At 41.3% G+C, this 23,753-nt stretch overlaps 1 protein-coding gene across 2 annotated transcripts in view; it reads right to left on the bottom strand.

Moving 5' to 3' along the window:
• The window catches only part of IMMP2L (inner mitochondrial membrane peptidase subunit 2), a 456,338-nt gene that overhangs the window by 416,320 nt on the left and 16,265 nt on the right, over positions 1-23,753 (bottom strand). For both annotated transcript variants that reach the window (XM_083463861.1, XM_083463860.1), the window contains exon 3: positions 18,131-18,234. In XM_083463861.1, the coding sequence (XP_083319987.1) occupies positions 18,131-18,234 (104 nt within the window). The remainder of the gene's footprint in view (positions 1-18,130; positions 18,235-23,753) is intronic.

The raw sequence follows: 23,753 nt of genomic DNA on the forward strand, positions 1-23,753 counted from the left end.
TTTTGAAGTTTCTTTCTGTCAGCACCCTGTCTTTTTTTCCCTTTCCCCCCCTTTTTTCAAATTTTATTTCCATGCTTACTACATACAAAAAAGGGAACAATACTGAAAAGGGGGTACAACTTAAGAGGGGAGGGAAAAGGAAAGAAAATGAAATTTAGTCAATCTGTTATTAAAATAAAAATTATGACAAAAATTTATGTTACAATAAAAGTAAAAAATCTCATTAGCTTTATCAGCACCCTGTCTTTAGGGGCTACTCACTGTTATGATTCCTGCCTCTAAGATGGTTGATTAATGTCACTACTAAGGCACACAAAATCCCTTAATCTGAATACAAGAACTATATGCAAGACAGGCAAAAATCACCCATGTAGAGTACAAGCGTTTCTCATTAATTGGTCATTTACAATGACAGTTGAAAGACATATGGCAACGCTAAACCACTGATGCCCTGCCTGTCATTGATGCTGGTTCCTGCTCCCCCATTATCACTGAGTGGTAAAACCTGAAAATCACCATTGAAGCTCTAAAATGTATAATTATTAGTAGGGGATAAGAAGAAACAAACTATTAGCTGCCAGGTATCATGAACACCAAACAAAAAGTTCCCTTAGCAAGAACCTCATATGATTTTTTAAAAAACTATCACACATTTTTTTCTGGGTGCAATCTGGATTTCAAGAGCATAAAGGTGAGAAGTCACTTATCTACTTACTTGGAAGTGTCAGAAAATTACAGCCAAAAATAATTTTCAGGATGTCTTTAAATATCTAAAATTCTGCAGGAGGATTTAAAAAGAAAAACTGAAATATAGTATTGGTGCGCGGGCACAGTGGAAAATCAGTTTTAAGCTGCCTCATCCCTAGAGTTGGCTTGGCACAAAGGAGAAAAATCCCATCGAACCAATTAGTACACAGCTTCATTCAAATGGGTCCGAGTAAGAATAGTACCAAGAAGAAACAAAGTGGCTCAGAGCCACAAGTCTCTAAAATAGAAGCCAGGGCTTACTTCTGTTACTAATTTCATGTGGCGGTTGGCAGGACTGGGAATCAGATACTAGCCTCCAATATTTGTTCCTACTTTTTTTTCTTCTTTCAATCAAATCTAGTTATTTCCCATCTTGGAAAGATCAGTCCCAAGTGTCAGTCCTGAAACCACACTGCTGTTTTATATTCCCTGGTGGCTCTTGTCTTGACTATAATGCTAGTATTCTTCCCACAGTTGACTTCACTATTCCGTAAGCACATGTCAAACAATTTTGCCACACTGGGGAGGCCACAATTCTCACAAGTCATGTTTACTTTATTCTAAACATAGGCTTGGGTCCATAGGTGCCCTTCTGCTAGCAAAGAGGCACCATCTACTCATGAAGGATAAGGCAATTGACAGCTACCAACCATGATGGTTATGTTCTACCTGCCCCAGATGCTGGCAATCACAAGTGGAAAAAGCACTGTTGCATTTGAGAGAACAGGATGTTGGACTAGATGGGCATTAGGCCTGATCCAGCAAGACTCTTTTTTTTGCTCTTGTGGAAAGTCTGTTTCTGATCTATCGGAAGAGTGAGGCATGAGAACAGTGACCCCAAACACACTGTACATTCTCTTTTGCAAAACTTTTTATAGCCCCATTCAGTTTATATCTATGGTCTGGCTCTTCCTTTGTTTAGCGTTCCTCAAAAGGTAATGAAAACCCCAATACTTTGGCACGCCAGCTGAAAAGGTGTTCAGCCAGCTCGTGCTACTATTCATAGAACACAGCCAATACATTCCCATCCACCCACTTCCACTCACAGTTCTTTGAATCCGTACCAATATGAAATTACCTATATTAAAAATTAGAAAACATCTGCAGTGAATAAATGAAAGCAGAGTTTGGAAAGATGTGGCTTGTTAAACAAGATGTTGCACAGATTGCAGCAAAAATCTCAACTTTGATGGAATTAATAAGCTCTCTCTCACACATCCGTCCCCCAACTCTCAACAGGTACGTTATATTGGCACAAGAAAAAGCATACCAGAAGCTGCTAGGATATTTTCAAGAAGCACAAAACAGACTTAATTCCTTTTGCAGCAAACACATGAAAGACGTTGTGCAATTAAGCCCTCTTCAGTCATTCAGTCTGAATGAGTAAAGGGGAAGTGGGGAAGTGAAGGCCCCTCAATGATGCTGTATGAACCAGATAAATTCCCCAGTCAACGTGCAGCTAGCATATTCTGAAGGGACTGCTTTACTTGCACATAACACTTCCAACACAGGGATGGAATTAACCCTGATCACACATTAGCCGGGGACTGTTCCCAGCATGCACAGCATCTTCAAAGGGGCAGGGCTCGCCCCATACATTCCCACTTGCCCCTTTGCATGCTCAGACTGAATATAAGTGATCAATGCATATCAGCTCTGTAGTTAGTCAGTGAGTCGCAGTCTGTGTTACAGCCTGAACTGCTGCAGCAACAGAAATACTTTCTGCTTGGATATATCTGTATATGCAAAGCCTAAAAACTGTATTACTGAAGCCTGATCTTCTGCAGCAGTAAATTATTTTGGACCTTCAGTTGCCTCTGTGTGCTGACTGAATCTGGGGGCAGCTTCTACTGCATGGGTATCTCACCTCAGAATCCCAACATAGCTTTCACCCAAAATCCATTTGGATGACCAGTGCTGCTATAATATATGCCAAGTAGACATCTCCACACTTTGTAGGGTCCATGTTATTTTTTTATATATTTGCATTAGGGCAATCAGCAGATCAGAAGGCAGGGAATTATAACCACAGAAATAGCCACTTAATGCACCATCCTTGCCAACCATGAAGTGGCACCTCCTCCCATTGGTTTCCCCCACGCAGCCGTGTTAACTGGAACACTGCCGCAATCGGTGTGAGAACACCTCAGTCAGTTGTGCTTCCACTTTAGGCAAGAGAGTGACGGAAAACCCCCAGGTTCCTTTATTTTTCCATACAGAGGAATCAGCAGTGGTATCCATCAAGGGCACTGTAAACTACAGTGTTGACGTGGATGTGACACATCTCGCCTAAAGCATCACTGCTAGTACTACCACTGTGGACTCCGTTTGTGGTGTATAAGTGGGGTAGAGGCCCCTTCTCTTCCTTGTCCATGTGGCACCAGCGGCTTCACCAAAGTTTCCAGAAAAGCAAGCCTAGAATTGCTTCTATGTCTTGGTCAGTGGAATTCATCTAGTTATGATCCCCTTTTGGGCAATCATCATGCTACGATGTCTCTGGACATTAGTGCAGACATTTGTGTCAGGGCATGGATGTCCAAGGATATGTGTGCGGTTGTCAGCAGTGTGACCTCCTAGTCATCACAAGAAGGAAGGTGCATTATGCTGAACTGAACCAGGTGTGGATACGGAAATGATGAGTGTAATTCAGTAAGGCACGAGAGGGGAACCTCAGAACCATAGCTGTCAACTTTCCCCCTTTCTTGCGAGGAATCCTATTCGGAATAAGGGAATTTCCCTTTTAAAAAGGGGAAAAGTTGACAGTTATGCTCAGGTCCAGAGGCCAAATGTGGTGCTCTATGTCTCTCTATCTGGCCTTTGTGATTCTCTACAGGCGACACCCCTCAACACACCTACCCTCCTTGTGTATGACTTTCTTGACTGGAATGTGCACTTGAATTGTGCTAATTCCTTTCAGATGCTTCTGTGGGGCATAGAAAGCTCATGTGTGAATGCAGAAACTAGCCTACTGCCCCCCTTTTTCCCACTTGTTGGTTCACCTACTTTTTGCCTCTGGTTTTGCTCATTACTGCCTTGTGGCCCCAGACAGCTGCCCAGACAGGAATGAAGCCCTCTGTCTGGAAAATGTTTCTCACCCCCCTCAAGGGACTATATTCATACTCATATATTCATAATCAGGACATAATTGTCCTGAACAGTAGCAGGAGGTAGAGATGAAGCACAAAACAGTACTGCTGTTTTGAAAATGACAGCAGAAGCCATGTATGCAGATCTTCCCTTCCATTTTTCTGGATCAGAGCTCCTCTGAGTTTAATGCTGAATGTTCTGCAAGACAGTCACCAATGACTATATTTTCATTCCCTGAAAAGACAGGTGTGTGACATTTTCCATTTCAGTAAACTGTTACATGAAATGTAACATGCTCTGCAAAAAGCAAGGCTACACAGCAGAATGAATTGAGAACTTTGAGGGGAAGGTCATCAGCTAGAGTAATTTAGCATAGCCTCGGTGATTTCAGGGAAACTTCAAATTTATGCCAGTTCAGATTTGGCTCATAAACTGAAGAGAAGTTCCCATAGGAGCTTTTTTCAAGGATCATAAACATCCACTATACTGTCAAATACGTTCAAGCCACACCAAGGTAAAGCCAAGCTTGAGGAACCAAATGTTGTTAGGAGCACTCACCTGATCATATTTTTTTATATCTACACAAAATAAGGGCTCTTGCTAGCTTGCTCTGTGGCATGAAGAACTCATTTGATGGAGCTGACAGAAGAGTTTGGGATAGATACAAAGGTATTCACTAATGGAAAGCACATTGTACTCACATAAAGGTTGTATACGACCAAGCAGAAGAGTGTTATGTAAGAAAAATGAGCCTAAATTCCAAAAAGTTCTTCCATTTTTGCAAATTCTCACATAAGGTGTTGCAAGCTCTCACATAAGATTTTGCAGGTGTTCATTCTCAAGGCCTTTTTATGGTCCTTTAAACTTTATACTGTAATTTTCTTTTCCATCATTTTTGTCATATAATAGCAAAAGCCCCAATACATTTGTGTGCTACAATGCAAAGCATGAGTTCACTTGAGCAAGAGTTCAACAGAACTCTTACTGTCTGTAATATGCTCATAAGCTGATTTACGTTTTTTTCCCAAATGTGGTTTTATTATTGCTAGTGGTCCCTTTGGGGAGAAAAGGCAGGTTATAAATTTGAAGGAACAAATCAATAAATCTCATAAAAACTTCCCTGCATACTCCCTTTACAGTAAAAGTAATTATGATAGTTTCCAATTAAGAGCATTTATTTGTTGCTAAAGTAAAAAATTAATGAGGTATGGCTAACCAGATTTCAAAACTTCCTGAAAGAACAGAGAGAAAGGCTCAGGACCACAATACCTGAAGGACTACCTCTTTCCAGATGAACCTGCGCGGACTCTCAGCTCATCCTCTTGAGGCCCTTCTTGGTGTGCCTCCTCCACGAGAGGTCCAGAGGGTGGCAACATGAGAACAGGCCTTTTCTGCAGTGGCTCCTTGTTTGTAGAACGCTCTCCACAAGGAGGACTGGCTGGCGCCTTCATTATACATCTTTGTTCTTATTTTTATTATGCATTTTATGTTTTTTTATATTAAAATTTTGTGTTGTGAACCACCCTGAGATCTACGGGTATAGGAAGGTATAAAAAATTAATAAGTAATAATAATTCTTAGCCTGTAGCTTTATTGTATATTAGCTATACTAAATTAGCTATATATGGTTCATATAGTGTAGCACATGGGTAGTCAAACTAAGACCCGGGGGCCGGATCCAGCCCAATCACCTTTTAAGTCCGGCCCGCAGACGGTCCGGGAATCAGCATGTTTTTACATGAGTAGAATGTGTGCTTTTATTTAAAATGCATCTCTAGGTTATTTGTGGGACATAGGAATTCGTTCATTATTTTTTTCAAAATATAGTCCAGCCCCCAAGAGGTCTGAGGGACAGTGGACCAGCCCCCTGCTGAAAAAATTTGCTGTCCCCTGGTATCAGCTACTCTTTTCTTTTATTGTGCACAACCCAATACATGCAGCACTTGACTTAATAATGTGGCTTTAATGATAAATCTCTAAATATTTATTATTTTAAAAATGAAATAATACCTATCTTTAAAAATATTGATACTTCTACAGAAGCGTTAACTGTGGCTAACATAAAGCACTAGGGGTAGGGCAAGACTCCAAAGTAGCGGAACTCACAAATAGGAGCACCCTTGCTCTAATAATTAAAACAATTTCATGCAAGCGAGCCCCTTCAAGCTTAGCTGAATTCACACTGTGGATTGTGTGCAACTCCACCATTTATAGCTGGAGTTTATGGAAAGTGCAAATGCTCCACAAAGTAGCAAGCTGTGCCAGGACTCCTAGACCAGGTCTGCCATTTGCTGCCTGACAGCATGGATGCTGACAAACAATGTTGGATTCCGCAGTAATCTAATGCATTCCAGGTGCATCCCAACTAGGACTCTCTTTCGCTGTCAGTGCCCACAATCTTGGGACTGCAAATCAGCCTGGTACAGCCCCAGGGGTTGAAGGGTGTCTCCCAGACTGCATAGGATTGGCTGTGCTTCTCAGGCTCTTTCTTTATAGCTCAATATGATGGGCACTTAAAAGTGACCCAAGATCTCAGGCTGCAAACAGTAGCCAGCAACACAAAGCCAAAGACTTGCAACGTCACTTGAAGCGCAAGAAACTATCTACTTGGGGAAGAGGACAGGAAACTGGGCTGTTTAAATGTCACATGAGGCAGCTGAAAAGTCCGTTTTCCAACTGTTCCATTGATTTATCAACTGAGGAAGTCAGTACTTGCCTCTTTCTAGAAAACTGAAAGCTCTGCTGAGCTTGGAGCTCAGCCATGGACCTCACCTGTGCAAGTATATAAGCACATCACTCAGAAGTGATACAGTAGCAGATTTCAGTATAGTAACAGATACACTGAAAAGAAGGTGCCACTTAAAGTAGAATGAATAGATTTGGCACATCTGGAAGTGACACTTCGAGCAACTAAGTCTAAGTCCAGTGTGGTGTAGTGGTTAAGAGCGGTAGTCTCGTAATCTGGGGAACCGGGTTCGCGTCTCCGCTCTTCCACATGCAGCTGCTGGGTGACCTTGGGCCAGTCACACTTCTCTGAAGTCTCTCAGCCTCACTCACCTCACAGAGTGTTTGTTGTGGGGGAGGAAGGGAAAGGAGAATGTTAGCCGCTTTGAGACTCCTTAAAGGGAGTGAAAGGCGGGATATCAAATCCAAACTCTTCTACTATATGCATCATGCCTACTGCTAGCTTTCATATTTTGAGTGCAACTATCTTTAGGATAAGACATAGCACCCCAAGGGCTGCAGCCAAGTGCTGCACTGCTGAACCTGGTTCCCAGTACACAAGGGAAGTACTGCACTACAATATAAATGGTCGCCGAAGAGAAATTTCTAGAACAGTGCCCCAGGAGGCCTTTTATAAATGGTGAGATGAAGAGCCCTTTCAACTTCAAATTTCCCTCGGTGGTTTATCTGTTGCTGCATTAGCAAAACCTGTGAACTGAAAACGCTGCTGAGTTGCAGTGCATATAATTACCGACTCTCTTTCCATTCTACTAAAATACATTTCGCACAAACAGAATTATCACTGCTTTAAAAAAAATCAAAAATCTGTTGAGATAAATCTGGGAAGTGATCTGAACATCCCTTCCGCTAAATGATTTATCGGACAGGGCAGAAGAAGTGTCAGGAGTTGACTTCATCAGATACCTCCCAAGGCCCAGATTGCAGTAGGGGGAAAATATCAAAGAGCTTTTAAGGCCAACAATTCATTATCACAGAACTCTATGTGGAGTCCACTTCAGCTGATGTCCACAGAAGCTTACAACATAATCAATGTTACTTTTTCCAACGTTATAGTCCAACAATAGCTGTTGACAAAACTCTCATCATCCCTATGCAGGAGATGATGGGAATTTATTAAAGTTCTATACCACCCTTCCTCTGAAGATCACTAGGGGCTTTACAATATACAATCACGTATATATATATATGCCATAACAACAAACAAAAACAACCCCAGACACAGTTTAAAAGGCCATAGATGGTTTAATTAGCAAAAGCTAACAAAGTGCCAGGCTTGCCTCCCTGGGGAGAGCATTCCACAAGTGGGGAGCCACCACAGAAAGAGCCCATTCTCATGTTGCCACCCTCTGGAGCTCCTGTGGAGGAGGCATATGAAGAAAGGCCTCAGATGATGACAACAGGTTCCAAGTCAGCTCATATGGTGAGAGGCGGTCCTTGAGGTATTGCGGTCCTGAGCTGTTAAAGGCTCTATAGGTCAGAAACTATTTGGCAGCCAGTGCCGTCAGGCCAGGATTGGCTTTGTATACTCAAACCGTCTTGCCCCAGTGAGCAATCTGGCCACTGAATTCTGCACTAGCTTACGTTTACAATCTACTTCAGAGGCAGCCCCAGGTATAATGCATTGCAGTGATCTAACATAGAGCACAGACAACAGAAGACTGACTATCTCTGTCCAGATGAGGTGCAGCTGGGCCACGGCCACCAGATGAAGTGGAAGGATGGAATTCCATGCCACCAAGGCCAGACTCAAGTGACAGCATTGGATACAGAAGGATCCCCCAAACTACATGCCTGCTCCTTCAGAGACACAACCTCCCACCCATGCCATCTAGAAATCCACCCACTGTGTCTCAGTATTTTCTGGACTGAACTTCAGTTTGTTGGCTCTCATTCAGCCCATTACCGAGGCAAGATAACGGTCCAGCATATCCACTGCCACACTTGCAGGTGTCAAGGAGAAGTAGACCTTTGTGTAATCAACATATTGCTCACAATGTACTCCAAATCTCCGGGTGACCCCACTCAGTGGTTTCATGTAGCTGTTAAATTCATGGGAGATAAAACTGAGCCCTGACAAAACCCACATTGAAGGTTTCATGGGGCTGAAAAGCATTCCCTAAGCATCACCTTCTGGAAGTGACTAGCCAGGTAGGACAGAAACCACTGCAAAGCTGGTGGGGACCCCAGGCTGAAGAAGACTATGCTACAAGGACTGCTGTTTTTTCTGCAACAGGCTAACATGGTTATCCCTATGGAAATTGCTATCCAAATTTGGGGTGCAGGGGACACACTGTCAATCACTGAATCCTCCTGTACCTGCTCCTTGCTTTTTGACTGTTTTTCTTTTCTCTGCTAATTGTCTGCAAGTTCCCCAAGTTGGTTAGGCTTGTTTGCCACCAACAAAAACCAAATCTTTATACAAACTGGCCCTGTCCTGTGGAGCAGCCTGCCAACAGAATTTCAGAAGGCACCTTCTGCACCAACTTTTAAATGCCTTTTCTATTCTCCCAGGCCTATGTGGGCAATTAAAAGTACACACACCACACAATCTACTGATGTTTGTTTTAACTCTTTTGCTTAAGCTTTTTAAATTTTTTATGATTTTACTATACAGTTTATATTTTTTAATAAATGAAATAAATCACGATTAGCAATCACTGTGTGCCTAGTCCTTTCTTTCCCTGCACTGTCTTTATCTGGTGATGGTGTCAGAGAACAACAGTTGAGAACCTCAGTCTACAGAAACTCTTTATCTTTATTGATCCTTAATTCCTTCCAGAAGCTTTGATAAAGCTAAAGTACATTAGGATACAAACAAAAAGTCCCACCTATAGATTAAAATAGAAACAAAAAGCAATAGTTTTATCATTTTGTTCAACGAACTTGGAAAAATAAGCAGAGTAATCTGCTTCAAGCAGTGAATGATTAACTTCAGGTGGCCTTCATTAGAAAACAATGGATTCTCTGAACATCGTTTATGTACAGCTGAAATTTTGTGTCGTCTCTTTTCTAGTTTAAACAATATATTAATAATTCCAAGTCATATGTATATAATTAATGTAATATTGTAATCACAGGATTAGTCTCTTTGCCACGAGAGAAAGAATGAATGGGTAGTTTGTTGTACAGGATATTTGTTTGCAGAATTCATTCTTCCACAAATGGCTTAATCGTTTAAATACTGTTACAGTCAGTTGCAGCTGACCTCACATCTTTTAGCTTGGTAACAAGACTCCCTTAGGCCAGCTTAGCAATATTATGAGAATCATAAATATTAAATTGCAGGATGTACCATTTAGGAACCCTTCAATGAGTTATACTTAAGCCAAGCATATGAATTCTGCTTACACACCAAATGCATTTAAAACTAAATGGTGTCATTGAAAGAAAATGAGAGCTGATAAGTAGTACAGAATGTTTTTTGACATGTGCATCTTTGCATATAATTGAGCTTTTCATGTAGCAAAAAAGGACAAGCCACTTCCATAGAAGAATTAACACAAAACCCACACAAACGTCAACCTTGTATATTATAACTGTGGACTTTTTTTTCTTTTTCTTTTTCTTTTTTTGGTGGGGACTGCAGAGGTCCTTCCCTACTCTCAAATACAGGAAGAAGAATGTGTGTATCTGTCATCAAATGCTCTAATCTGTACGTGAGTTTCACATTGATTCCTATAGTGAATATTACAGGGAACCAGACAGAGGGCCTTCTCGGTAGTCGCACCCACCCTGTGGAACGCCCTCCCATCAGATGTCAAGGAAACAAACAACTATTTGACTTTCAGAAGACATCTGAAGGCAGCCCTGTATAGAAAAGTTCTTTAATGTTTGAAGTTTAACTGTGCTTAATTGTTTAATTTGTTGGAAGCCACCCAGAATGGCTGGGGCAATCCAGTCAGATGGGTGGCATATAAATACATTATTATTATTATTATTATTATTATTATTCATGTCATTGCAAGCAATCTACACTGTATGAAATTGGTCATCATCTAGGATTCCTAAGTATTAGAACTGTGTGCTGTGGGTGCTGGAAACTATTTAATGAATACTATTTAATGAAAAGTTTGACCCAGTGAGATATAGTGGTTAGAAGCCCAGATCCCCACTCAGCCTTCATGAAGCTCACTGGGTGAGCTTGGGCCAATCAACATATCTCAACCTAACCTACTTCACAGGGTTGTTGTGAGGAAAGATTGTGAAATGGGAAAACTACATGCTGAGCACCTGGGAGCAAGAGTGAGATATAAATATAATAATAAAAACACTCATGAAATTCACAACTCGGTGAACAGAGGCCTCACTTTGAAAGCAAAGCAAATCTTGCCCTTCTTAAGCTTTCACATATATTTCTGCATAGAGAGTCTGACTCCACATATCTATGTTGTCACCAAACCAGAAGGAACAGGTACAATTTCCATCAATTTATAAAGTTTTACTTATTGATTTTATCTCCATTTTCGAAACATATTTTTCCCTGAGTGGCAAACGCCCTTGGTGTTTGTTACCTCTAAATAATAGTATAATAGTACATTATGCATTGTGCCTACATTAAAGGTAAATTCAAGGTGAAGAGCTTAGGTACCAATTAAATTGGCAACATTTCCCCAACACAATACAAGCTGTTTCAATCAAGATGCCAAGAAACACCTGATGGAGAATAGTTGAAAGGGTTAAAGAGAAGGTGATCATTAATTAAGCCCATTATTATGTGATACAAACATACAATATGCGCTGCTGGTTAAAACACCCCAGTTCCAATCTTACAAATTTATGCATCTAAGCAGCTTGCTGGCATGCAAAGTCTTTCTAAAGGGAAATATTCACTACTGTAAACTTAACATTGCTTTATCCCAAACAGAAGTCTAAGCAGAAAATGAAAGGGAGATGGAAAGCAGACAGTTTCACTAGACCTTTGAAATAAGGTACGTAGTCCTCTATATCAAAACTGCCTCTATATCTTCAAGATATGTATTCTTACACTGTCCTTCAACATCCATCATGGGCGGAACACAGGAAATAAAGCAAAAAAGCAATGTAATAAGATTAAAAGTTGTATTATACCTAAGAAGACCATCTAGCCCAATATCGTCAACAATGACTGGCTAAGAAGGGATTTTGGTTGTTGAATAAATATTTGGCCAAACTGTGCATAACTCCCAGACTTCAGTTGTGTGGTTCAGTACTCTTTGTAAACTTGCAGTGATACACTGTGCACATTTTTCAAAGCCATGCCTTTCAAAAACAATACACTGTAAACATACTACTTGTGTCGTGTCGCATGTGTTGCTTAGAGAAAACCAATAAAATTAGAAACAGTATCTATGCTGTAACAAGCTCTATAACAGCTGTAGCAAGGGAAATGTGGCCTCTACTGCAAAGAGAGAAAATATAATACTAGCAAGCAAAGGATAATGGCATCCTGTATACCCAGAAGGCCTGCTGCATTGTTTGTGTCTGCTTAACTTCCCCTTTACACTCAACACAGTCTATTTTTAACTTGCTGTTGGATATGACCTTACAGCCGAGATGCTGGGGAAACATATTTAAATGCATGATCATGCACTCCTACAGTGTTCTTCCCTGCTAGAGGATATTGACAACTAAAGGCTGCCTTTTAAAAACAAAAACGGGGGGGGGGACACATTTGCATTAATCCACACAACCTCCAAGTTCAAAAGGCTTGGCATTGCTGCTAAACTCTTTAATGTGATATTAGGACCCCAATTCTGTATCCTTACAATTGTGTGTGTGTGTGTGTGAGAGAGAGAGAGAGAGAGAGAGAGAGAGAGAGAGAGATTAAATGCTTGCTATACAGGACAAAATTAAGACAAAAACAAAAAAACCCCTCCTAATATATTTAAAAAAAACAAAAACATGACCCTAATGGATTCTATGTTTAAAAAATGGTTTGGAAGCTTCCGTTCTTGCAAAATGTGGCAGCAAGAACATTTGTAGAAGCTAGGCATTCTGATCACATTTAGGGCTGGGCAAAGCATAGTGATATACCAATATATCACAATTCCTGAAATAAGGATGGAACTATGTAGAGGTGAGCAGTAGGGCTGGGCAATATCTGGTTTTCAACATCATGATATATCACCAGATAAATAAACATTGTGATATTCTTCTTCTTTGACGATCACTCATAGCCAAGTGATATACTGATATATTACAATGTCTAAAATAAGGATGGAGCTATGTAGAGGCAATGGCTGGCTTCATGGTTGTTGTTTTTTTCCTGCATTGTTATTTTTGCATAACACACACACAAACACACATCCTTATTCATGATATATTTCCAGGTCAAAAATTATGAAACCAATATCACAATATGGACTTCAAACCGGCTTAGGACAATATTATCACCCAGCCCTAATCACATTGCAGCATTTTCTCTGGCTGCCTATTTGTTTCCAAGCCCAATTTGACGTGCTGGCATTAACCTGTAAAACTCTAAATGGTCTAAGACCAGGCTACCTGAAAAACTACCTGAACTTGTATGAACCACCAAGGTCTCAATTTCAGCATCTGAGATTCTGCTTCCTGGTCCACCTGTAGGGGCTGCTAGGCTAGCAACTACCTTTTCTGTGATGACCATGTATCTCTAGAATATTCTCACAGGGAAATTCATTCACTCTTCCTGCCTCCCCTCTCAGACTGGCATTTGCGAGGGCCCTAAAGACTTTTTCATTCATGTTGGATTTTGTATGATTTACGGCTCTATATATTCATACCTGTTATATCTGCCACTGCCACTACAATTTTAAAGTTGTTTTATTTGCTGGTGAATTGCTTTATTCATTTGTTTGCTCTTCTCATTGTTTTTGTGCAAATTATTATGTTTATTTTGGACCATCATAAACTGCCTTCAGAGGACAATTTATCCAGAAAGACAGTTTTGAAATCCATCATGTCAATAAGTACAGTCATACCTCGTGTTACGTTTGCTTCACGTTGCATCTTTTCAGGTTACAAATGCAGCAAATCCCAGAAGTGTTTACTTCCGGGTTCAGCCTGCGATCTGCGTGCTTCACACATGCGCAGAAATGCTCTATCGCGTTTCACGCATGTGCAGTAGCGGCACTCTACTTACGGACTTTTGGGGGTGTGAACGGCACCCTGAAACGGATCGCGTTCATAAGTAGAGGTACCACTGTAATATTTGAACATCTGGGAATGATGTTGGATCAGACAAAATCCTGTTTCCACAGTGGTGAAAGATGCTTCTAGAAGACCACAAGGAGGCAAGAGGGCAAGATTTGGGGAGTTGTTCCTCCCATCAACTGGTACTTAAGGACATACTGTCTCTGAGCCTGGAGGTTGCATATAACTAATAGTATTGATACAGATGTTTCATCTATGGATTTGCTAAACCCCATTCTAAAGCCATCTGTGTTAGTAGCCATCACATCATCTTGTGGCAGCAAATTGATTATATGATGGTGTGAGGTACTTCATTTTGTCTGTCCTGAATATTCTGTCAATCAGTTTAATTGGATGACCTGAGTTCTAGTATTATGAGAGAAAGAGAAAAGAATGGATGCAGCAGGGGAGTGACGGTTGCTTTCTGTATCGTAACTGTTTTGCCATCTGCTCACTGGTTTCAGGAAAAGGCGATTCAGAAGAACTGCATGGGTGCAAATCCTTACATGTTATTCGGCTGGCAAAGCCATTGTAACCATGCCAGTGCATGTATCTGTAAAGGGGAATCTGTGTCTCGCTTGGTAGTCAGGCAGCACCAAGGCTTCCAATTAAAATATAGTAACAGCTGTGCTTTTCTATACTAAATGGGATATTTATGCTGGTGATTTCCCGTCTTGATGCAACTTTAAGAATTCCTAAAGAGCCATATGCATCATTTTAACACAGAAGAAAGCAATTGCAGAGAAAATACTGGCAAACCCTTGAGAGAAAGATTAGGGTGGGTGTTTAGATTTGCTTAATTTATGTTTTTAAATTTTTAAATTGGTCTCTTTCAAGCTACAAATCTCTTAACTTTTTTTTCCTTTTCTTTTTTGGTCTCCTATTCCTTTCTATTCCTTAGTTTGGGAAAGCTGCTTATCATAGATCAGAAGAGCACTCCAAAGGTTTGCTGATGTATTTAATGCTCTTAGGATTCACTTACTCTAATCACAAACCTTAGATGATGTGGGCAGTGCTGCATAATTACAACAGACAATACTTGAGACTATCAGAATGAATAAGATTATCAATGGATATTAACTATAATGGTTTCAGAGAACATTTGGTTTGAGTACCAGTTGAGTTACAAAAGAGGCTCAAACTATGAGACACTAGAAAATATCAAGGGAAACTAAATTTCTTTGTAATTTTGTGGTGCAAATACGGCCTTTAAAGCATTCAGAAAACATTTAGAACCAAGAATCTATTTCTATTTGGTCTGAGCCATTAAAAGTTCTTTATTACCCAAGCTTGCTTAATGGCACCTAGGTTGCATTCAAACATGAGATTATTGCATTATTTTTACTGGTTATAATGCTAGTGCTTCTTTCTCAATTTCAAACACTCCTTTTCCACTACAGTACCTGTTGCATTACAGAACTGTGGTTTATTTTTGCTAATAAACCACCATGTCACACTAAATTTTAAATAACGGAAAGAACTGTATGCTGGGATACCTCCTCAAATTTCTCTTGCAATTTTGACAATGTTCTTAAATTATTCTTCCCTCCCCCCCCTCAGTTTAACCAATTCTACTGTATCTTCATTTTGTCTACAGTATACTGAAACCCAAAGATTAATGTTTGCCATATCTGAGGTACAAACAAACCTAAACTAAAATAAGTTGTGCCTAGGTAGTGTGGTGGAATGAAATCAGGCGAGGGGTGGCGAAGCTTAATTCAAGATAATTCCACCACAACAATTCCAATCAGTAAGCGCTGTATGTCTTTGGAAAGAGCAGCTGCTGATTACAGTCAGTTGTATTTCAAAAACAATAATGATCAGATGCAGCAGATTTAACACCAACATTTTCAGCTAATAATTTACTAAAGAGGCTATTATTTATGGATGTACTGACACTGCATGCTTTATTTCAAACCATCAATAACTTTCACTACATTTCGCTGCCTAGTATTTATGACTACCAAAAAGCTGCATCCATTTGGTTTCCTCTGCATAGAATTTTAATCTGACTGTGCTAGTTATTAATTTACATTGTTTCTGGGTTTTTGCTTCAATTATGTTTATTATTATTTTATTATGCTTGTACACCACTTCAGGTGCCACTTTTAATGGCAGAAAATGGGGCATAACAGTTAGGAAATAAGATACCCAAAGAATTCACAACACATTGTTGAACTTCTCAGCAGATCATAACCTTTTGGGAGGAGGTGGCAGGGAGAAGTTTATTGAAATATAACATAAAGTAATGATATCCCATAAAAACAAAGCATTATCAGATTCAGGTTTCCAAAATTCCATTTATTCAGAAGGGTTCATACAATGTTATAGTCTTTATTGTAACCTTTGATTGATGTACACTTCCACCATAACCACAACTATCCTTTGAAACCAAGTGTTTGGGAAACACAGTAGTGTCTAGAATCTTACCATGCACCTTAACATAAGAAAGAGATATTTATTCAGGCAAGTAACAGCAAAGGCTCAGCAGCACACCAAGGGTCCATTAGTCATTATTTCAAAGCCAAGGCATGAGATTCAGAACTGGACAGAAGCAATGAAGATGTCTCATCCATTGGCATGGCTCTCCCACCCAGCTTTTAACAACAGGGTATGACAAGTTCTCTTGCAAGACTCCCTTGCCTTATGGAAATTCCATGTGTGCAGATGCACACTTTGTCTGATCCCACCTAAAAAGATAGCACCTGGATCTTGGGAACAAGAGCCTCTGCCCCTCTGACTCCAGTTCAGCCACCTCTGTCTCCTGCTCAGCTACCCGCACCAACTGGCTGCAGTCTTCTCCCTCCAAAATGAGGCTCTGAGCTATGTGGGCAGTGCATCAGGGAGAACCAGCAGGTCAGTTTCCCCCTCTGGGCACCCTGGAGTCAGAAGGGGAGGAACCGCAGTTCTCCATCCCTGGGTACCAGCCTTCAACCACCACCACTGCACCTTCCTCCTACTTCTCCTCAACTGTCTGAGGCTGCCAAATCAAGCCAGACCCTTACAGAGCCAAGGGGCCCAGGAAACTTTCAAGAAAGGCTACCCCTTTCCCATACACATGACTGGTGAGGTTTCTCTTGACATTAGGAGGAGAAAGAACCAAGACAAATTAGGACAACTTTGGCCATGCAATCCTGAATGTTATTTTTTAGGGGGAGGGAGAAAGCTTTATCCTGTAGCACGTGGAAGTCCAAAGTAGCCAGTGAAGGACATGGAAGGTCAAAGGAGGCAACAAAGGCCAAATATGGCAGATTTCCCCTTGACAGTGCTTGTGCCTGAGTGCTTTGTTTTCTTGCTCCTCCACAAAGTAATTACAGTTCCTCCAACACAAGGTCGTTGAAAATGAGTATCTGTGCATTAATCTTACTTATGAGTGGGTTTGTTGCATCCTGTTTTTGGAGCCTTATCAGACATAAGCAGCAACTATGCATATAATAAGCACATAAATAAGAATGAGCTTCACAACATTACCGCTGAAAGATCATCACAAAAAAGTCATAATAGCGTTATTGCAAAATGCAACAGCAAGCAGCTAATACAGAAACAACCAATAAACGCTACTTGTGTACTCTGAGAATTTCTAACAGTATACATAAAAAATATACCTTTCCCAACAACCAGTTCCAGTGTGGACAACTTTCAGCAGGGGAAAACCAAAGACAACTCTCATAGCTGTCTGGTTAGTGCATGCATTGATTATAAAAGCTAAAAAATAAATTTTGTCATTAAAGCATGTACCATCAATTCGCTTAATGTCATTGTGTCTGTTCTGCACAATTCGACATTCCATTTCTACATTGCATTAAGAGCAGGACAGTTTACATTATCTAAATTGAGGGAAGCACTGAACAGAGAAACAGTGCCACCTAATGACTACTCACTCCATGAATAAGTCAACAACTGATTCAGGAATGTTTCAGGAATGACCAATTTTGGTCCAACTTCCACATCATACTTCTTCCTGAAATGGAGCAATGCCAACATCTACATCAAAGCAGATCAAGTATTGTGTTCCACACTAAGAGGAATCTGCTTAGGACGCAACGTATCTAAATCTTTTATCCAACCAATTCAACATATTTTTCTACCATCTTTCACTTTGGTCTTATTATTCATATAATTATCATTATTAATGCTGCACCACTGCAGGCTGCTTACATTTGCATTTCTTATTCACAAGTATGTATTGCCACATCTACTGGCATTGCGCTTTCAAATCCATGATGATAAACGCTTTGAAGATCTGGAATTCAACAGTAATAATTGAATTTGTTACCCGTGCAACGAATCTGTCGTGTTCTTGTCTGCAGCCATAACTGCGTAACAGCATTTCACATGAAAACCTGTGAAGAACATTAATGGACCAAAGAAGAATGCAGATATATTTAGTTTAGTTACTTACACCAGTGAAACTATGTCTCCACGTTGCACTTCATAATTTCTAATACTCCAGTGGTTTAAAAGAACTACATCAGATTCCTGTCTTCCTCCAGGATTCAAAGAAGGCTGAGAAGAAGATAAAAAGAGACAGAGAGAGATAAGAGTTCTGTTGTATGAAAAGCAAAATTTAATCAACTAAGATTAATATGTATAGTCCATGGAATATATTATCTATAAGGAGGACCCCCCCCAATCATCTCATATTGCATTTTAAGATAATGTTCATTTATTTTAAAGAACACCTAGGCTACTGATGCAACCCAGTTGGGAAATAAATTAATAATAACAATAACAATAACAATAATAACAATAATAACAACAACAACAACAACAACAATAATGATAATAATAATAATAATAACAACAACAACCCGCCCATCTGGCTGTCTCCCCAGCCACTCTGGGCGGCTCCCAATCACATGTTAAAAACACTACAGCACTAAATATTAAAAACTTCCCTAAACAGGGCTGCCTTCAGATGTCTTTTAAAAATAGGATAACTGCTTATTTCCTTGACATCTGAAGGGAGGGTGTTCCACATGGTGGATGCCACTACCAAGAAGGTCTTCTGTCTGGTTCCCTGTAGCCTCACTTCTCGTAATGAGGGAACTGCCAGAAGGCCCTCGGTGCTGGATCTCAGTGTCCGGGCTGAATGATGGGGGTGGAGACTTACACATGCATCTGCCTGTCATTCCTTTAAAATGGAATTTCCCAACATACCACTCTATTTCAACCCCATCAAGCTGCTCTATAAGCTCAGGCTACAAAAGAGAGTTTTGTTGCTTCACAGGGAAAACTGACAGGAAGGAGGCTGAGAAGTAACTTCTGTGCCACAGATACATCTCTCAATATCACAAAATCCACCCTTAAGGTCACGGGGAATGTTACTGCTCACCAAAGTGAAATCAAGTATAGAGAATGGAATATGAAATAAGATGTATATTGATAACATTATGCAAAGGCTGTTGAAACACTCATTATACGAAAGGGTTTCAGATGTTCTATACGATAGGTTTTGTTGATCTACGACTAACACAAAACCAATTGCAAGAAGGTGCGCTTCCATAGGAAAATGCAGGGGAGGGGGGAGACTATGTGCTTACATAAACAACTCATCAGTATGAAAATAGTGAATACCCCCATAGTAAAAATGATTCATGACTTGTTAAGAAATGAAAGAGCAGTTTCATTTTGCCCTGACAATGACAAAAATAAGACACAGCAAATGAATACAGGAAACCATGAGATTAAAAATACTGTTCCTAATCTGAAGTAGGTGTTCCCAGTCCAACAAATAACATTTCTATACTGAAAGTGTATTCCACTTTGCTGCTCATTAATGAGTTTCAAAAACAGAAACAAAAACATCTTCCTACAAAGCAAACTGGGATATTTTTCTCCATAGCATTAGTCTAATGAAGGAAATAAATAGCAGTAGAGGTTATTGTTGGGTATTTGTTAGGAGTCCAATATGAAGTCAACAGAAAAAGCCATCTCCAAAAATTTCAGAGGCAGAGTTTTCAAAAATGCTTGGTTTGTGTGTACCCCAGTGGCGTAGCGTGGGTTGTCAGCACCTGGGGCAAGGCAAGTAATTTGCACCCCCCGCTGCACTGTCCCTCCCCCAGATAGTCCCTCGCTCTCTCTCCGCACCGCACCACATGCCTGGCACCCACCTCCTCCACAGTGGGCGGCGACCCGGTGGCTTGGATCGGATTCGCACAGCCAGCACTGCAGTGAGAGTGAGTGAGCCAGGTAGGGGCAGAGAGCTGCGAGTGCGAGCGCCCCCCCCCCAGATGTTGCACCCGGTGCGGCCGACCCCCCCCTGCACCCCCACGCTACGCCACTGGTGTGCACACATAAAGACATGAAGTGCATGAGACCCGATGAGGACGCATTACACCGAACAACAGAAAAGGGGCACATTTGTTTCAACCAAGGCCCCCACAAGATAGAATTCCCTGCTGTCAATTAGACCTATTAGGAGTTATTCCAGAAGATTTAAAAGTAGCACAAGCTAACACATAAGTGGGCAATTGGTGGGCTACCTGTGGCTCTCAGGGTTTCTTCCCCAGCAGGGGTAAACTTTGGTCTTTCAAATTTCAGCAGTGCTGTGCAAGTCCAAAATTCAGCGCTCTCTCTCCCCCGCCCCCCGCCGTCTCTCACCTTGTTCTGTTCAATTCACAATGCCACCATTGTGACGCCCTGCAATGTCTCCTAGGCTTGGTGCCCAGTGCAGCGGAAACAGTTGTGCTACCCTAAATCCATCTCTGCTCCCCAATGGCACTCTGCCCACTTTTCCAGACTGAGGTCAGACTGAGAGTTGAAGATGCTGCAAGAGTCACTCCCCCCCCCCTCCAATTTCCTCCTTCATGTACTTTCCCAGGCTGGAATTGATGACTAAGATGAGATCAGGTGTCCTGGACAGAGGCAGAGTTTAAAAAATGCTTGGTTCCTATACGTATAAGTTCTTATAAGTACAGTTTCATAATTCTGTCTACACAGATTCTAGCTGTCTAGGAGAGCAACCTCTCCATATGAATTTTTTTCCCTTTATTAGTTCTGGGAGCAGAGCAGGTGAGAATGTCCACAGCAAGAGGCCTGGGTTGTTCCTACCATTTCCTAAGACAGCTGATAATTTGCATTAGTGGAGATCAGCATAGCTATCATGTGGCCCTGTCACCGTCCTCATTCAAAAAGAAACACATCTGGTCATGCACCAGCTCCATATCTCAAATCTTGATGAAGAACTGATCACATTGTGGGCAGGGAGAAGGTGTGCAAATGGTGTTGTCCGGGAAAATACACAGACCTAAATCAGTTGTACAGATTATTTAAAAAAAGGAATGTAGCCAAATTAAAATGCAGCATCCGTCATTGGAACAAGTGAATGATACAGAGAGAGATGATCTACCCAGTGAACCAAACATTTCAATATTCAGTAGATTACTTACTGATTTAATAAGACACTACCAGTGTACCACAATTGCTTTTTTTTATTTGGCTCCCATGTAACGATACACACTGAGAGTAATTAAGTAATCAGGCGTAACATGCAATTTTGTCAATAGTGATGTTTATTCATATTATCCTTCATTCCAGCAGCTATAGGCCATAAAATCTAAACAACGTTTAATTATGCTCTTCACTTGCAGTATTAGGTTCTTCTGTTGATGATACTGATCTTGTGTTTGATTAACAGGTTTTTTAAAAAATTAAAAAAAACAGAGAAAGCAAAGGGTTGTATCAGTGGAGTAATTGTACCCCTTGAACTACCTCTGTTCATGCAATGGAACTCCCCATCTCTCCTCTTGCCACACTCCATCCAAATCTGCTCTGGAGGGTTGTGGGGGAACCCAGGTCAGATTAGGAGGAGGAGCAGGAATGCGTAAGGGGAGAGAGGGAAAGCTTTGTTGCCCAAGTTGAAGTCATTCCACAAGCACAATTACTTTGTTCAATACAACACAAAGGACTGGACTTTCTCATGTTTTCTACCTACAGAGCTCAAATGATAAGCTCCAGCTTCCCAGTTAGGATTTCTAACCAAGTATAATAAATGTGTTTTTAACAGAGTCTTATTTGTGTCTTTCAATCGAAAGGAGTCTCTGTCAAATATGTACCAAAGTTATCATGATCTCCTTATAGCTTGATAAAAAACTGAGTTGAATCAATTCCTGCGGCTGTAACCAGCTGAGATCAAACTGTGTACAGTGGTACCTCGGGTTAAGAACTTAATTCATTCTGGAGGTCCGTTCTTAACTTGAAACTGTTCTTAACCTGGGGTACCACTTTAGCTAATGCGGCCTCCCGCTGCCACTGCACAATTTCTGTTCTCATCCTGAAGCCAACTTCTTAACCCGAGGTACTATTTCTGGGATAGCAGAGTCTGTAACCTGAAGCATCTGTAACCTGAGGTACCACTGTATTTTACTTCCAGTTTCCCCAGATGTTAAAGCTGGTGGCTGCCATCTCCTGCCCCCCATTTCTTCTGGAACAAGACTGCATTGTGACATAGCATCATTCCAAGGGCTTTTTTATTGTAAATGGAAGAAGAAGAGAGAAGTGCCACTGCTATAGCCCCCCACCCATCATTCACCTCCCCACTAAAATGCTTATCCTTATATTTCATCAACTGTTAATAGGGAACATTTCAGTTCAGCCCTACTAACTAACTAATGTACTGCTATTTTGTGCATTTTCAGAGTTCCCCCCTGATATGGATCTGCCTGCCTGATTGGCAGTGGTAAGCTGGGACTAGAAATCAATAAAAATGATGATCCGCTGTCCCTTTTCTGATCCCCTTTCTTTTTACACTCAACATATGATGGAATAAAACAGCCACACAATCTTCAAGCCAGATGCATGAAAATAATAATAAATTATTTATATATATATATATATATATATATATATATATATATATATATATATATCTCCCCCCACCGCCACCGCCCCCGGCCAAAGCCGGGCTCAGAGCAGCTAACAACAAGCAAAAATAGCACAGTGTACATAAAACCACACAGTCAATTAATTAAAATACATTTTTAAATCAATTCAGAATCAAATTAATGGCAACCATTGGGCTAGAGTTCTATGAGGATTACAGAAGGAGAGAGGGGGTCAGACTGTGCCTCGGCCAAAGGCCTGGTGGAACAGCTCCATCTTGCAGGCCCTGCGGAAAGATTTCAAGTCCCGCAGGGCCCTAGTCTCTTGTGACAGAGCATTCCACCAGATCGGGGCCACAGCCAAAAAAGCCCTGGCTCTGGTCGAGGCCAGCCTAACCTCCTTGTGGCCCGGGATCTCCAAGATGTTTTTATTTGACCATAAGGTCCTCCATGGGACATACCAGGAGAGGCGGTCCTGTAGGTACGAGGATCCTAGGTCATATAGGGCTTTAAAGGTTAAAACCATCACCTTAAACCTGATCCTGTACTCCAATGGGAGTCGGTGCAGCTGGTATAGCACCAGGTGAATGTGATCCCGCGGCAGACCCCGAAAGGAGCCTTGCCACGGCATTCTGCACCTGCTGGAGTTTCTGGGTCAGTCTCAAGGGCAGCCCCACGTAGAGTGAGTTACAATAATCAAGCCTGGAGGTGACCATCGTGTGGATCACAGTGGCTAGGTCAGGGCGAGAGAGCTAAGGAGCCAACTGCTTAGCTTGGCAGAGATGAAAAAATGCCACCTTTGTTATGGCTGGATAGAAAGGGAGGTGTTGAAGATTACACCCAAACTCTTAACCCACGGCGCTGGCACTAATTGCGCCCCCGCAAGAGATGGGAGTTGGCCCCCCAATCCCATATTGTCCCAACCCAGCCAAAGGACCTCTGTCTTCAAAGGATTTAACTTCAACCGGCTCCCACGTAACCATCCAGCCACAGCTTCCAAACATCTGGTCAGTGTGTCTGGGGCCGAGTCAGGATGGCCATCCATCAACAGATAGAGTTGGGTGTCATCAGCATACTGATGGCAGCCCAAACCAAACCTCCAGACAAGCTGGGCGAGGGGGCGCATAAAGATGTTGAAAAGCATCGGGGAGAGTATCACACCCTGCGGCACTCCACACACCAAGGAGTGGCGCGACAACAGTC

Source organism: Podarcis liolepis, assembly GCF_965112155.1.
Source record: "Podarcis liolepis genome assembly, chromosome: 10".
In the NCBI taxonomy this organism is placed as follows: Eukaryota; Metazoa; Chordata; class Lepidosauria; order Squamata; family Lacertidae; genus Podarcis; species Podarcis liolepis.